The 17,301-nt window shown below is 46.0% G+C and overlaps 1 protein-coding gene across 1 annotated transcript in view; it reads left to right on the top strand.

Moving 5' to 3' along the window:
- The window catches only part of LOC118389190 (cytoplasmic phosphatidylinositol transfer protein 1-like), a 94,513-nt gene that overhangs the window by 57,965 nt on the left and 19,247 nt on the right, over positions 1-17,301 (top strand). Inside the window, 1 exon segment of the mRNA XM_035779008.2 lies at positions 14,247-14,395. Coding sequence (XP_035634901.2) covers positions 14,247-14,395 — 149 coding nt within the window.

Genomic DNA, 17,301 nt, shown 5'->3' with positions numbered 1-17,301 from the left:
CCCTCTGTATCCATCCCCCCCTCCTCTCTATCTCTCTTTCTTTGAGAGGAGAGCAGGCAGCCCAGTGGTGGTAGTGTTACATGAACTGCTGGCTCAGGCCCTAATCTGGTCCGGTCATTGTGTCTGTGCTGAGTCTCATGGGATGTGTGGGCAGAGAAGCCATGGAGAACGACTCTCAGTGCAGCTATGTTGAGTACATGAGAAAAGGGAAATGCTGTACTTCTTTCTCTCTCTCATTCACTCCCTTCCTCGCAAACTTAATCAAGCCTTCATCTGGCTCAGAGCCCCCACCCTACCGACATGTTATCACACTGATGATACCCTGATTTACACACACACACACACACACTAATTGAGCCCCCTGCACCTATTGACTCAGAAGAACACAGGGATAATCGTATCTTGAGAGAGCAGTACCCCCTGCGCGCTGCACAATTGATTTTGTGCACATCAATGGGGAAGTGTATGGAATATATTGCCCATCTGAGTGAATGAGGCTGCTAGGGAGTGATGGGGCCATAGCTGAGACAGCAGTATCTGGAAGAGGGAGGTGGGAGGAGGAGGGGGGGGGTTACGGTATAGCATGTCGTAAAGGGACTATCAGTGTAATCCTAGCCAGGCATTCTCCGCAGTGAATAATGGGTATTTGATGCAAGCCACTCCGGTTCAATGGTGTGTGGTCAGCATGATCTATACTGTGTGTATGGAAGGGGAGGGTGTGTGTTGGGGGGGTACATGTGTGTGTTGTTCCAACCTGTGAGAGTGTATAGATGTGTGTGCTCTGCCACTGCCTCTCCCTCTGCAGTGGGAGCTGAGAACAGATCTCTATCAGGTTAGGGTTATCTTCCCTGAGCCGGCTATATTCTCACCATGCCTTCTTTTTTTCAATGGAGGTAGGCTATTACAGGCAATCTGATCTAAACATGTAGCCTATCTCCCCCTCTTATGGTGTCTCCCATTATGGCTTTGCTAATCCATCAGTTTAATTGTTGGCAGTGCTCATTGTTGTCTATTGGAGGGGGGTGTAAGAGGCCCATAGAGAATAAAAGGAGCCGTACATTGTTTGTAGATGATCTCTTGGCAGTGTTAGACTACTCTGAAAGAGAACACAAGGATTGAACTGGTTCTGATGCCTACCTTTTGGAATGAATGCTGCACCTGGAATCTCCTACACTCTCATATTCTCTCTCTCTCTCTCTCTCTCTCTACCTGCTCTCCCTCTTGCGAACAGAGACCCATTCAAGCCTTAATGGAGATGAGAAAACTTGAGAAACGGGAAAACAGAAATGAATAAGGAGCTAATTCATATGAACTGTCTGCCTTTGGGGCAGGGGAGAGATTTCTTTTGACTCTCTATTTTGTCGAAGCCATTCTCTGGTTGGGAGTGTGTCTTTTTTGCTACCTGCCAGGGCGTAGCGGTCGCGGTAATGGATTCTCCCCGTGGTTGCTATGGAGCTCCTCGGGGGTCGACACTAATGTATGGTTCAGGGGGTGGAACAGCGTAGCTATTAGCGTTAGCGTGAACCAGAGGGGCGCAGACTAGAGGTGTAGGTAGCGTGAGGATAATTGGGTTTAGAGGCGAGAATGTTCACTGATCGCCTACTTTGTAGTCTAGGAAAGTCTAGGCTAGTCTTCCAGTGCTTTCCGTGACTTTTGGCAATGTACACACACAGAAAGATACATATTCATTGGTATTCAGCAACTGTATGATGCCATCTTTTGCAACATTATTTGCTATGTCAACAATGACACGAACAACTCTTTATTGCCTTCTTGTGTAGGCTATTCTAGATGCATCACAAATGTGCCTTACAGCTGTTGTGTCGTTTAAACATATTGGTGCACAATGTCGCCCTTTCATCTTGAGCCCCAATATGAATCTCAGTCGGTGTTTTTTTTTTTTTTTTCATTAAAACAACTAGATGTTCAGAAACGGGCAAGAAGCCGAGTTTGGCTCTGGGCCAAGCGTCGGTTTCTACACCCAATTAAAAACAAGCCGCTAGCGCTTTTAGCACGTCTATTTGTGAAGAAGCATTAGACCTGGAGGCCCGTGTGTTTGATGAGCAACGTCCAAATAGAATAACGAGTGGAAATAATCTCTGGGTAGAATTCCGAACGAGGCGAAGGGAAGGACGGATGGAGGGGCTTGCACAGTGATATACGCACCATTCCGTCTGCCTCCGGGCTAACCATAAATCGCATCCCTTTCGCTTCCTTGGCGATGCGTGCCGCATCGACCGTACATCATCACCAGGGGAAGTCGGACACTAGCCACCATCGATTGTTGAGGCTTTAATGCCGCTTTTGTTTATTCATATCTTCTCTGTCCACTCGGACTGTGGTTGTCTGAGAAGTAGTATAGGCCACACGACCGGACAGTTTTTCCTGGTCAAGTTGTCAGGAACACTTCTGGTTAGCCCTTAGCCCGATGGCTAACGTAATAATAATAATTATATATGCCATTTAGCAGACGCTTTTATCCAAAGCGACTTACAGTCGTGTGCATACATTCTACAATGTGTGCATGCATTCTACGTATGGGTGGTCCCGGGAATCGAACCCACTACCCAGGCGTTACAAGCGCCATGCTCTACCAACTGAGCTACAGAAGGACCACTCATTACTGTACTCCATAACCCGATCCCATAGTTGTTCCTATTCGGATCACCCTGAACATAACCTGACCTTCCACATAGATATTATATATGGAATAATCGGGATATATATTGTATAAAAATACCTCTCTGTTTTTAGAATATTGTTTCCGAAATAATATCCTATTGGTGAGCCAACTGGTAAATGCAGAGGGTCTTTTACTCAGTTATAAAGAATTCTTATCACTTTACAAGGTCCCTGTAACACCTAAAGATTTTGCAATTGTTTTAGATGCCATTCCCTCAGGTGTTGCTATGTTATTCAGGAACATGTCAAGACCTGACCCTCAGAGCCTACCTTCTATTGACCCTGTTGGCTCATCAGTAGGAAAGATTTGTTTCTCTTTTGGTCCATCCAACAACAGAGCGATACGAACCTTGTTTCAGCAGGATGTTGTATCTATCTATACCTTATGTCATGCCTTATTGGAATGGATTTATTGATAATATCTGTTGGAAAAAAGTTTGGATGTTGCCACACACATACCTACTTGTTAACAAAATTAAGGAAGTTTCCTTTAAAATTATTCATAAATATTATCATGCCAACCACTATATGAAGAAGTTTAAGGAAAACATCAACTCAAATTGCTCCTTTTGTGATGACCACCCAGAAACAGTGTTGCATCTTTTTTGGCATTGTATGCATGTAAGAAAACTGTGGCAAGACATCAGTATGTTCATAATTGAATACATTTTACACTATTGTGGAGAGATGTACTGTTGGATTCTTTACATACAATAGAAATAAGCGGAATCATTTTTATGAAATTAATTTCATTATTCTTTTGGCCAAATTCCATATACACAAATGTAAATTTACAAACAGAAAACCACATTTTCGTACCCTACAAAAATAAATTGAACTGTATTTTAAGATGGTTAAATGTTCTACTAACAAAAAAGCTGTTAGAATTGTAAGTATATGCATGTCCCTTAAGGTCCTTGTGTAATTGTAATGTGATATTGTACCCCCTAGCTCGATTGTCTATTGTTTGTAATCTATGTATGCTTGTGTTCCCTCATGTGCTTTATGTATTGATTTGATATTAATAAAAAATAAAAAATAATATTAAAAAATATTTTTAAAATGTTTAAAAAAAAACATATCCTGACCTCTACTAACGCACTGTCCATACCGAGGTATGGTCTAGGCCTAGAGATATTGCCCAGCTGGTTGCTTTTGAATCCATGGTATTGACCGAGCAGCTGCGTTCTAATCTGTAGTCATATTGATAAAGTTGTTGTTCAGTGACAGAGACTAATGGGCCCAGTGCTCTCAGTTGCATTGTCATCAGGCAAATTGCATAAGCAGGGTTGCTGGTTGGGGCTCTTCTGCTTATTGAAGCTTTGATTCATCTTTATTGTTTACATCTCCTAAGACTGCACAGATGCCACAGAAACTAGGGTTGCATTCCAAATGACAACCTATTCCCTATATAGTGCACTACCTGTGACCATGACCCATTGGGTACACTATAGGGAATAGGGTGCCATTTGGGATGCATTCTAGATGAGGTTGGTTTGATCAAGAAGCATATGTTTTAACGCAGATTAAGTAGACTATTGAAGCGCTCCATTTTTATTGACAGACAGAATGATGATGTTCAAATGATCAACGCCAAACGTTGTTTGTCCTGCAAACAGTTCCAACTAGCCGCGAACACCACTGCTTTTCTCAGTTAATCATTCCAACCAGTGGTGGCTGGTGGGCGGAGATATCGCAAGAACGGTCTCAAACATATGGAAGCCACGTGTTTTATGTTTTTGACACCTTTCCATCTATTCCCTTCCAGACTGTCCTACTGTATCTCTCCCACCAGCCTCCTCTGGTGCAACATTGATCCCCTGCCCCTCATCACTGTTTCAAATGAGAACGTGGACAATGGCTTATTCTACCAATACAGATACTGTATGCTCACTCTCTCTATATTTAGAAACTGCTGCCCCTCGTCAACAAAGATTATGAGGAAGTGAATGAAAGAGTATGTGTCATTTCCAAAACACGACAAATTAGTTTTCAGACCCTTTGTGACTCTCTGTCATCACTAGGACTGTTGCGGTGACCTTATTACCGTCATGACTGCAGTCAAACTCCACGTGACCGTTGAGTCACGGTAATCTCCTCTTATGCACTCTGGACATGTGTAGGTAGTACCCAACTTGCTAATGATCATCGGGTCACTGATGGGCTGGTTCTCAGGGCTCTGTTGTCCCTCTGTCTCTCTAACCACTTCATGAAATGGGTTTCCATTTCCGCACACAAGATCACCTAAGATTACCATGCGCAATGCCAAGCATTGGCTAGAGCAGTGGAAACCCCTTCTCTGGAGTGATGAATCATGCTTCACCATCTGGCAATGGGAACGCTGCCTGACCAATGCATAGTGCCAACTGTAAAGCTTGGTGGAGGAGGAATAATGGTCTGTGCATACAGAAAAGGTTTGTCAAGATTGGTGTAGATGAACTTGACTGGCCTGTACAGAGCCCTGACCTCAACCCCATCGGACACCTTTAAGATGAATTGGAACGCCGAGTGCGAGTCAGGCCTAATCGCCCAACATCAGTGCCCGGCGTGACTAATCCTCTTGTGGCTGATTGGAAGCAAGTCCCCGCAGCAATGTTCCAAAATCTAGTGGAAAGCCTTCCCGAAAGAGTAGAGACTGTTATAGCATCAAAGGGGGGGGACTAACTCCATTTTAATGCCCATGATTTTGGAATGAGGTGTTCAACGAGCAGGTGAGAGAGAGAGAGAGAGAGAGAGAGAGAGAGAGAGAGAGAGAGAGAGAGAGAGAGAGAGAGAGAGAGAGAGAGAGAGAGAGAGAGACCACACTTAATGCCCCATAGATTGCAGTATATACACTGCTCAAAAAAATAAAGGGAACACTAAAATAACACATCCTAGATCTGAATTAATTAAATATTCTTATTAAATGTTTTTTTCTTTACAGAGTTGAATGTGCTGACAACAAAATCGCACAAAAATTATCAATGGAAATCAAATTTATCAACCCATGGAGGTCTGGATTTAGAGTCACACTCAAAATTAAAATGGAAAACCACACTACAGGCTGATCCAACTTTGATGTAATGTCCTTAAAACAAGTCAAAATGAGGCTCAGTAGTGTGTGTGGCCTCCACGTGCCTGTATGACCTCCCTACAACGCCTGGGCATGCTCCTGATGAGGTGGCGGATGGTCTCCTGAGGGATCTCCTCCTAGACCTGGACTAAAGCATCTGCCAACCCCGGGACAGTCTGTGGTGCAACGTGGCGTTGGTGGATGGAGCGAGACATGATGTCCCAGATGTGCTCAATTGGATTCAGGTCTGGGGAACGGGCGGGCCAGTCCATAGCATCAATGCCTTCCTCTTGCAGGGACTGCTGACACACTCCAGCCACATGAGGTCTAGCATTGTCTTGCATTAGGAGGAACCCAGGGCTAACCGCACCAGCATATGGTCTCACAAGGGGTCTGAGGATCTCATCTCGGTACCTAATGGCAGTCAGGCTACCTCTGGCGAGCACATGGAGGGCTGTGCGGCCCCCCAAAGAAATGCCACCCCACACCATGACTGACCCACCGCCAAACCGGTCATGCTGGAGGGTGTTGCAGGCAGCAGAACGTTCTCCACGGCGTCTCCAGACTCTGTCACATCTGTCACATGTGCTCAGTGTGAACCTGCTTTCATCTGTGAAGAGCACAGGGCGCCAGTGGCGAATTTGCCAATCTTGGTGTTCTCTGGCAAATGCCAAATGTCCTGCACGGGGGGGGGGGGGCGCCAACCCAGACAGGATGACCACAACAGTGAATCAACCCACTCAGGTGACGCACCCCCTGCAGGGACGGCATGAGAGAGCCCCAGTAAGCCAGTGACTCAGCCCCTGTAATAGGGTTAGAGGCAGAGAATCCCAGTGGAAAGAGGGGAACTGGCCAGGCAGAGACAGCAAGGGCAGTTCGTTGCTCCAGAGCCTTTCCGTTCACCTTCCCACTCCTGGGCCAGACTACACTCAATCATATGACCCACTGAAGAGATGAGTCTTCAGTAAAGACTTAAAGGTTGAGACCGAGTTTGCGTCTCTGACATGGGTAGGCAGACCGTTCCATAAAAATGGAGCTCTATAGGAGAAAGCCCTGCCTCCAGCTGTTTGCTTAGAAATTCTAGGGACAATTAGGAGGCCTACGTCTTGTGACCGTAGCGTACGTGTAGGTATGTACAGCAGGACCAAATCAGAGAGATAGGTAGGAGCAAGCCCATGTAATGCTTTGTAGGTTAGCAGTAAAACCTTGAAATCAGCCCTTGCTTTGACAGGAAGCCAGTGTAGAGAGGCTAGCACTGGAGTAATATGATCAAATCTTTTGGTTCTAGTCAGGATTCTAGCAGCCGTATTTAGCACTAACTGAAGTTTATTTAGTGCTTTATCCGGGTAGCCGGAAAGTAGAGCATTGCAGTAGTCTAACCTAGAAGTGACAAAAGCATGGATTAATTTTTCTGCATCATTTTTGGACAGAAAGTTTCTGATTTTTGCAATATTACGTAGATGGAAAAAAGCTGTCCTCGAAATGGTCTTGATATATTCTTCAAAAGAGAGATCAGGGTCCAGAGTAACGCCGAGGTCCTTCACAGTTTTATTTGAGACGACTGTACAACCATTAATATTAATTGTCAGATTCAACAGAAGATCTCTTTGTTTCTTGGGACCTAGAACAAGCATCTCTGTTTTGTCCGAGTTTAATAGTAGAAAGTTTGCAGCCATCCACTTCCTTATGTCTGAAACACATGCTTCTAGCGAGGGCAATTTTGGGGCTTCACCATGTTTCATTGAAATGTACAGCTGTGTGTCATCCGCATAGCAGTGAAAGTTAACATTATGTTTTCGAATAACATACCCAAGAGGTAAAATGTATAGTGAAAACAATAGTGGTCCTAAAACAGAACCTTGAGGAACACCGAAATTTACAGTTGATTTGTCAGAGGACAAACCATTCACAGAGACAAACTGATATCTTTCCGACAGATAAGATCTAAACCAGGCCAGAACATGTCCGTGTAGACCAATTTGGGTTTCCAATCTCTCCAAAACAATGTGGTGATCGATGGTATCAAAAGCAGCACTAAGGGCTAGGAGCATGAGGACAGATGCAGAGCCTCGGTCCGATGCCATTAAAATGTCATTTACCACCTTCACAAGTGCCGTCTCAGTGCTATGATGGGGTCTAAAACCAGACTGAAGCATTTCGTATACATTGTTTGTCTTCAGGAAGGCAGTGAGTTGCTGCGCAACAGCCTTTGCTAAAATTTTGGAGAGGAATGGAAGATTCGATATAGGCCGATAGTTTTTTATATTTTCTGGGTCAAGGTTTGGCTTTTTCAAGAGAGGCTTTATTACTGCCACTTTTAGTGAGTTTGGTACACATCCAGTGGATAGAGAGCCATTTATTATGTTCAACATAGGAGGGCCAAGCACAGGAAGCAGCTCTTTCAGTAGTTTAGTTGGAATAGGGTCCAGTATGCAGCTTGAAGGTTTAGAGGCCATATCACCTCCACCCTACCTGACACCCTAGACCCACTCCAATTTGCTATACCGCCCAAATAGGTCCACAGACGATGCAATCTCAACCACACTGCACACTGCCCTAACCCATCTGGACAAGAGGAATACCTATGTGAGAATGCTGTTCATCGACTACAGCTCTGCATTTAACACCATAGTACCCTCCAAGCTCGTCATCAAGCTCGAGACCCTGGGTCTCGACCCCGCCCTGTGCAACTGGGTACTGGACTTCCTGACGGGCCGCCCCCAGGTGGTGAGGGTAGGCAACAACATCTCCACCCCGCTGATCCTCAACACTGGGGCCCCACAAGGGTGCGTTCTGAGCCCTCTCCTGTACTCCCTGTTCACCCACGACTGCGTGGCCAGGCACGCCTCCAACTCAATCATCAAGTTTGCGGACGACACAACAGTGGTAGGCTTGATTACCAACAACGACGAGACGGCCTACAGGGAGGAGGTGAGGGCCCTCGGAGTGTGGTGTCAGGTAAATAACCTCACACTCAACGTCAACAAAACTAAGGAGATGATTGTGGACTTCAGGAAACAGCAGAGAGAACACCCCCCTATCCACATCGATGGAACAGTAGTGGAGAGGGTAGCAAGTTTTAAGTTCCTCGGCATACACATCACAGACAAACTGAATTGGTCCACTCACACAGACAGCATCGTGAAGAAGGCGCAGCAGCGTCTCTTCAACCTCAGGAGGCTGAAGAAATTTGGCTTGTCACCAAAAGCACTCACAAACTTCTACAGATGCACAATCGAGAGCATCCTGTCGGGCTGTATCACCGCCTGGTACGGCAACTGCTCCACCCACAACCGTAAGGCTCTCCAGAGGGTAGTGAGGTCTGCACAACTCATCACCGGGGGCAAACTACCTGCCCTCCAGGACACCTACACCACCCGATGTCACAGGAAGGCCATAAAAATCATCAAGGACAACAACCACCCGAGCCACTGCCTGTTCACCCCGCTATCATCCAGAAGGCGAGGTCAGTACAGGTGCATCAAAGCTGGGACCGAGAGACTGAAAAACAGCTTCTATCTCAAGGCCATCAGACTGTTAAACAGCCACCACTAACATTGAGTGGCTGCTGCCAACACACTGACACTGACACTGACTCAACTCCAGCCACTTTAATAATGGGAATTGATGGGAAATTATGTAAATATATCACTAGCCACTTTAAACAATGCTACCTTATATAATGTTACATACCCTACATTATTCATCTCATATGCATACGTATACACTGTACACTGTACATCGACTGCATCCTTATGTAATACATGTATCACTAGCCTCTTTAACTATGCCACTTTGTTTATATACTTATCTCATATGTATATACTGTACTTGATACCATCTACTGTATCTTGCCTATGCTGCTCTGTACCATCACTCATTCATATATCTTTATGTACATGTTCTTTATCCCCTTACACTGTGTATAAGACAGTAGTTTTGGAATTGTTAGTTAGATTACTTGTTGGTTATTACTGCATTGTCGGAACTAGAAGCACAAGCATTTCGCTACACTCGCATTAACATCTGCTAACCATGTGTATGTGACAAATACAATTTGATTTGATTTGATTTCTTGTTTAAGTGTTCCCTTTATTTTTTTGAGCAGTGTACTAAGCCTACAGATGGAATTGTTTTAAGATGGTCATTAAATGAATCATTTGTCCATTTGATTTTGAATTTGAAGGCCCCTGGAGCCTTTACTGCTATAGCCCATAGAAGCATATTGAATATAGCACATTTGTATAAAACAGACAATCCAAAAAATAAATCATAAGGAATAAGATGTTGAAGTGTCTGTCCTATATCTGAGAGATATAAGAACTCAGAGATTTGATTCTTTATCCATGTTTAGTCACGTTTTTCGTGGCACATTTTACCCCTTATTCACTTTTTGCCATTTTTCCAGCCCGGTACTGGGTTACCTTCAGAGGACTCCCCTGATGCTTGTCTACGTCGTAAAGCAGAACAACCGACACATTGGTGTTCGTGAGACTCTTCCCCTTTCGATGGTGGTGACTACTATTAGTTTAGCTCACACGGTTTGAGTTTTACAGCCAATTTCGTGATGGTTTTCTTGTCCGGATCTTCTCGTGTGTAGAAAGAGACCGCTTTCACAAGCCCCGTGTTATGGAATAAGCGCAAACTTTATATTGGCAGAAAGAGGGGATTGAGCCAAAGCCATAACGGTACGTCTGCAACTTAAACACGCCGGGAGCTCTTCAATATTCAAAATGATGTCACCATGTGATGCAGGGGTGTGTCGGTCGACTCATTCAGATGAAGGACATCCTCTCCGAGGATTCTCTCTGTTCCTGTCAGACATCCAGCCAGGACTGCTTCTCTGCTTCCCACCCCCCGAAGGGACACTCCTGGCCCTGGATGATGACATTGCAGTGTCTCCTTCCGCCCCGTCCGCCATGTCTGTGTGACAAGTCTCGCCCACGCGGGCACACCGGTCTTAATAATTGATTGCGTCTCGGGCTGCAATGTGCAGAAATGTGCTACTGTAGGTGGTTCCTGGGTGAACTTTTGTGCTGAGGCATACATTTCTGACACAAGCCCATTCTCCATAGCCCTGGGAGACATTGGGTTCCGGCTGGTGAGGAATGAGTGAGTCACTCAGTGAGTGAGTCACTCAAAAAATGCAGTTTCCATTTTTTGTAAGGTTACAGGAGCAACCAGCTGACTGTGGAGGACACGGAATGGAGGGTGGGAAGTGGTTGTAGTTTAAAGAGCTGTACAAAGTGGCCTCTATACCTCAATGTAACAAACTTTCAGATTATTCCTATTGGGCAGTGTGTGTCCTGAAAACTGTGACACTCGAGGACCCTTGCAGATCCTTGACACCATTTTGGGCTTTGGGGGTCAACATGAGGTCAATCCTCCACAGTTTCCCCTGAAGTCACTTAACATCTTAAGAGCCAAGGCTGATGGAAAAGTTAGAAACATCAATCCCCCCTTCTTCCACTGTACCCCCCTCCCCCTCTTCCATTTCCCCTTCTTCCCCCACTCCTCTCCTCTTCTCCAAAGCTTTATTTTGCAGCAGCCCGGCAGGTTATGCGTGGAGGATGAGTGGAGAGAGGGGTGCGGTAGAGGAGTGACTCAGCAGGGGATGAGTGGAGAGAGGGGTGCGGTAGAGGAGTGACTCAGCAGGGGATGAGTGGAGAGAGGGGTGCGGTAGAGGAGTGACTCAGCAGGGGATGAGTAGAGAGAGGGGTGCGGTAGAGGAGTGACTCAGCAGGGGATGAGTGGAGAGAGGGGTGCGGTAGAGGAGTGACTCAGCAGGGGATGAGTGGAGAGAGGGGTGCGGTAGAGGAGTGACTCAGCAGGGGATGAGTGGAGAGAGGGGTGCGGTAGAGGAGTGACTCAGCAGGGGATGAGTGGAGAGAGGGGTGCGGTAGAGGAGTGACTCAGCAGGGGATGAGTGGAGAGAGGGGTGCGGTAGAGGAGTGACTCAGCAGGGGATGAGTAGAGGGCTTCACTTGTTCTCAGCTGGCCAGGGATAAGAGGATTAGCGTCGTTCAGTATCATCGCAGCGTGACCTCTACCTCTCCCCCTCTTTTTCTCGTGCTACCGCTCTCCAGCTTCTCCCTCACTTTTCCCTCGCTCTCCTGAATAATGTTCTCTTATCTCTCTTTCCCTCCATTTCTCATCCTCTCTCTGCCTATCCTGGTTCTACATTGATCCTCTCTCTCTGCCGATCCTGGTTCTACATTGATCCTCTCTCTCTGCCGATCCTGGTTCTACATTGATCCTCTCTCTCTGCCGATCCTGGTTCTACATTGATCCTCTCTCTCTGCCGATCCTGGTTCTACATTGATCCTCTCTCTCTGCCGATCCTGGTTCTACATTGATCCTCTCTCTCTGCCTATCCTTGTTCTACATTGATCCTCTCTCTCTGCCGATCCTGGTTCTACATTGATCCTCTCTCTCTGCCGATCCTGGTTCTACATTGATCCTCTCTCTCTGCCGATCCTGGTTCTACATTGATCCTCTCTCTCTACCTATCCTTGTTCTACATTGATCCTCTCTCTCTGCCTATCCTGGTTCTACATTGATCCTCTCTCTCTGCCTATCCTGGTTCTACATTGATCCTCTCTCTCTACCTATCCTGGTTCTACATTGATCCTCTCTCTCTACCTATCCTGGTTCTACATTGATCCTCTCTCTCTGCCTATCCTTGTTCTACATTGATCCTCTCTCTCTGCCGATCCTGGTTCTACATTGATCCTCTCTCTCTACCTATCCTGGTTCTACATTGATCCTCTCTCTCTGCCTATCCTGGTTTTTCATTCATCCTCTCTCTCTGCCTATCCTGGTTCTTCATTGATCCTCTCTCTCTCTCTGCCTATCCTGGTTCTACATTGATCCTCTCTCTCTACCTATCCTGGTTCTACATTGATCCTCTCTCTCTACCTATCCTGGTTCTACATTGATCCTCTCTCTCTACCTATCCTGGTTTTTCATTCATCCTCTCTCTCTCTCTCTCTGCCTATCCTGGTTCTACATTGATCCTCTCTCTCTCTCTGCCTATCCTGGTTCTACATTGATCCTCTCTCTCTACCTATCCTGGTTCTACATTGATCCTCTCTCTCTACCTATCCTGGTTTTTCATTCATCCTCTCTCTCTCTCTCTCTGCCTATCCTGGTTCTACATTCATCCTCTCTCTCTCTGCCTATCCTGGTTCTTCATTCATCCTCTCTCTCTTACTCTACCAGCTCTATTTTTCTCAATCCTCTCTCCCTCTTTATCTTTCCCCTCTGGCTTTCTAATGCATTCCCTCTTCTCCCAACCTCTCTCTGCCCCCTCTCTTTCCCTCTGTATCTTTCCACTCTTTTCCCAGCCCCACCCTCCCTCTCGCTCTCTCTGGCTGTCCTTTCAATCTCTCCCCTCTCTCTCTCTCTCTCTCTCTCTCTCTCCCTACCTCCTCCTCCCACCTCCTCTTCTCTTTCCATCCTTTGTCTCTTGCTCTGGGACAGCAGCTTAACTCTGGTCAAAAGCTAGTCTGTGTGGATTAACCTTGAATGATTAAAGCCTCAATAGATTGGTCAGGAAGTCTCAGAAGCACTTCCCTGGTGGTCTTTCTTTCTAGTCGCCTTCAAAGGTAAGGGCAAGAGCCCTGAAAACAGTGACTTCAAAGTGTTGGTGGTGACATCCTGAAGGGTGAAATGAAATCTACCTCAAACTCAACTGTTTAATAAAGCAGTTGTGACAGATAAAGCTCATACAAAATAATAAGTCATTTATCTGGTGTTGACGTGTCATAGGAGATGATTGTGGTTCACTTTTGCATTGCTGTGTGGTTGTCGTTTGAACTCTTTTTGCTTCCACTGCTGGCCAACCCATCTCTGGTCTGGTCCCCCTCTCTGTTCCCTCCAGACAAATCCACTTTTCAGCAGGACAATAACATAAAACTCAAGGCCAAATATACACTGGAGTTGCTTACCAAGACGACGTTCAATGTTGATGAGTGACCTAGTTACAGTTTTGACTTAAATCGCCTTAAAAAAGATATGGCTCGACTTGAAAATGGCTTGAATGTTGTTGTTTTTTTAAATAATGGCCAAATATTGTACAATCCAGGTTTACAAAACTACAGACTTACTCAGCAAGAAACAACTGTATCGCTGAAAAAAGGTGATTCTCACATGTATTGACTCGGGGGTTGAATACTTATCTAATCAAAATATATCCGTGTTTATTTATTTTTATTACACAGTATTTTGTGTAGATCGTTGACACACAAAACAAAAGACAATTAAATCAGTGTTAATCCCACTTTACAACACAACCAAACGTGGGAAAAGTGAAGGGGTGTGAATGCTGTCTGAAGGTGCTGTACATGAAATCATATGTGTTCTTCCTGTTCTTCCTGTGCTTGTTAATGTTTGGGTTCATGTTACAGTCATGGTTGGGTCCACCTCTCTGTTTCCTCCGTTACAGGACTGTGTTCATGTTGCGGTCGTACCCTAAACATCCTGCGGTCTTGTCTCCCTCTGTTCTCTCCAGTACAGGATTGGCCAGCTGTATATGATCAGCAAGCACAGCCATGAGCAGAGTGACCGCGGTGAGGGGGTGGAGGTGGTCCAGAATGAACCGTTTGAGGACCCCGCCCACGGTCAGGGCCAGTTCACTGAGAAACGTGTCTACCTCAACAGGTGAGTGAGTGACCATCATCCACCCATGTTAAAGGTACAATCTGGGATCTGTCCAATGGTTGTACACCAAAACAAGATGCTGGGCTGCTGTTTTACTGAATATAAAATCCCAGCTTGTAGATTTAACTCTTCTACTTTTACATGATCTGTAGGTTTAGTGCACTATATAGGGAATAGGGTGCCTTTTGGAACGCAGGCAAAGTGTTATTCCCCTCACACTCGACGCTTCGCATGGCAGACTGCTGCTGTCATGTTGCCCCGAGTTACTTTGCCCTCACAGCTGTGCAACACACAATACTCCACCCCCTCACGTCTTGGCTCTCAGCCATGGGTGTGTGTGTGTGACCTCTCCCAGCGCATCTCTGAGCATCCAAGGACAGAAACTTCCTAAGTCGGCAATATCTAGAGAGAGAGGGACAGAGAGAGCTAGATTTCATCACAAATGCTTGCGTCAGCGATCGGGATGCCAGGGACCTAAAGGTGCTGAGTCAGCAGGGTCTGCCCTGCCGTATCGCTAATCATTGAGAGAGAGAGAGAGAGAGAGAGAGAGAGAGAGAGAGAGAGAGAGAGAGAGCCGGGGGGAGGAGGGGAACAGAGGAGAGAGCGAATGGGAGGGAGGGAGTGCAAGAGGGAGAGAGAGAGCCGAGGGGAACAGAGGGACACAGAGGAGAGTGTGAAGGGGAAGGAGGGAGTGCAAGAGAGAGAGAGAGAGAGAGCAAAAGAGGGAAAGAGAGACAGGCATATTCAGAAGGAGACATATTTTAACATTATCAGAAAAACCTGCTGCGGGCTCTTCAAAACAACAGATCTTGGATCAGGTCTTATCACAGTCCCTTCCACTTGAATCTGTCATGGAATACATGATGTTTTGTTTGAATAAGGACTGGCTATATAATAACAAATGTCACTACCCAACTCCCATTAGGGAAACTGTCACCATTCATTATTGTAAGAGAAGATGTGGACACAGTTCATCAGAGGACACAGTATGACGATGAGGGAATTATATAGTGAGGTTGAGCAACAGCAGGGACACTGTGTTTTTGTGCATATGTTAACTCGCCACTCGTTGTGCAACCACGGCTACAGTCACCTAAGCCCCTACCACCTCTTAAACACACTCTCGCTGCTCTAGTTCTTCACAGCAGATGGGTGCCTCTCAGCCGTGTGTGTTGTGTGTGTGTGTGTGTGTGTGTGTGTGTGTGTGTGTGTGTGTGTGTGTGTGTGTGTGTGTGTGTGTGTGTGTGTGTGTGTGTGTGCGTGTGCGTGTGCGTGTGCGCGTGTGTGTGTGTGTCCAGCTGACTACTACAAGTACAACCTCTCCATAAACATCCATATCAGGTTTAGTGAACCTGGTGTGTGCCTTATGTAAGGAGGGAGAGGGGGCAGAAAATAAAGAGAGAGGGAGAGAGGGAGACTACTCCAAGACACAGTGAATCCGCCAGCTCTTCTCAACCTTCCGTGTAAACCAAGGCCTTTCTGTCGTGAAAATATAAATGTCATGAAAATAATGAGAAGATGAGAAGAACATTGTTAATCTAATAGAATACATTTCGTTTGGGGCCAGTTATGTATTATGCGTCACAACAGAACAGGACAAATAGGATTTATTTAATACAAATACATTGTCCGTAATATTCCAAAGCAAGCAGGAAATTGAAGCCAGTGAGCATTGTGTCATGGTCCCCAGCACTCAATCACCTTTCTGATTCGCTGGGTTATTGTTCTAGTGCTGAATAGCTTGAATAACCTCTTAACTTAAACATTCATTAGGAATTCATTATTTCAAGGGTCTTCATGACACATCGACTCGGATGGTTTATTTTGTGATGGAATAAAGTACTTTGCGGACACGCAAACACCACACACACACATTTTGTCCACACTTTCAGAACTTTAGCGCAGATGAATGGTTTCTCTGCCAGAGTCTTTTATTGCTTTAGGAATTTGTGAGGTGTGAAAAGTGTGGGATGGAGAAACCTTACCACCGCCTACAGAGCTTGGCGGGTGCAGTGTGAAGTCCTATAGTGTGTCAATGCGTACCACAGTGTGTCAATGCGTACCACAGTGTGTCAATGCGTACCACAGTGTGTCAATGCGTACCACAGTGTGTCAATGCATACCACAGTGTGTCATGCGTACCACAGTGTGTCAATGCGTACCACAGTGTGTCAATGCGTACCACAGTGTGTCAATGCGTACCACAGTGTGTCAATGCGTACCACAGTGTGTCAATGCGTACCACAGTGTGTCAATGCGTGCCACAGGGTGTCAATGCGTACCACAGTTTGTCAATGCGTGCCACAGGGTGCCAATGCGTACCACAGTATGTCAATGCGTGCCACAGTGTGTCAATGCGTGCCACAGTATGTCAATGCGTACCACAGTGTGTCAATGCGTACCACAGTGTGTCAATGCGTACCACAGTGTGTCAATGCGTACCACAGTGTGTCATGCGTACCACAGTGTGTCAATGCGTACCACAGTGTGTCAATGCGTACCACAGTGTGTCAATGCGTACCACAGTGTGTTAATGCGTACCACAGTGTGTCAATGCGTACCACAGTGTGTCAATGCGTACCACAGTGTGTCAATGCGTACCACAGTGTGTCAATGCGTACCACAGTGTGTCAATGCGTGCCACAGGATGTCAATGCGTACAACAGTTTGTCAATGCGTGCCACAGGGTGTCAATGCGTACCACAGTATGTCAATGCGTGCCACAGTGTGTCAATGCGTGCCACAGTATGTCAATGCGTACCACAGTGTGTCAATGCGTACCACAGTGTGTCAATGCGTACCACAGTGTGTCAATGCGTACCACAGTGTGTCAATGCGTACCACAGTGTGTCAATGCGTACCACAGTGTGTCATTGCGTACCACAGTATGTCATGCGTACCACAGT

This window comes from Oncorhynchus keta, chromosome 10 (genome assembly GCF_023373465.1).
Source record: "Oncorhynchus keta strain PuntledgeMale-10-30-2019 chromosome 10, Oket_V2, whole genome shotgun sequence".
Taxonomy (NCBI): Eukaryota; Metazoa; Chordata; class Actinopteri; order Salmoniformes; family Salmonidae; genus Oncorhynchus; species Oncorhynchus keta.
The sequence above is the reverse complement of the archived record's forward strand: the minus strand, read 5'-3'. Positions and strand labels throughout refer to the sequence as shown.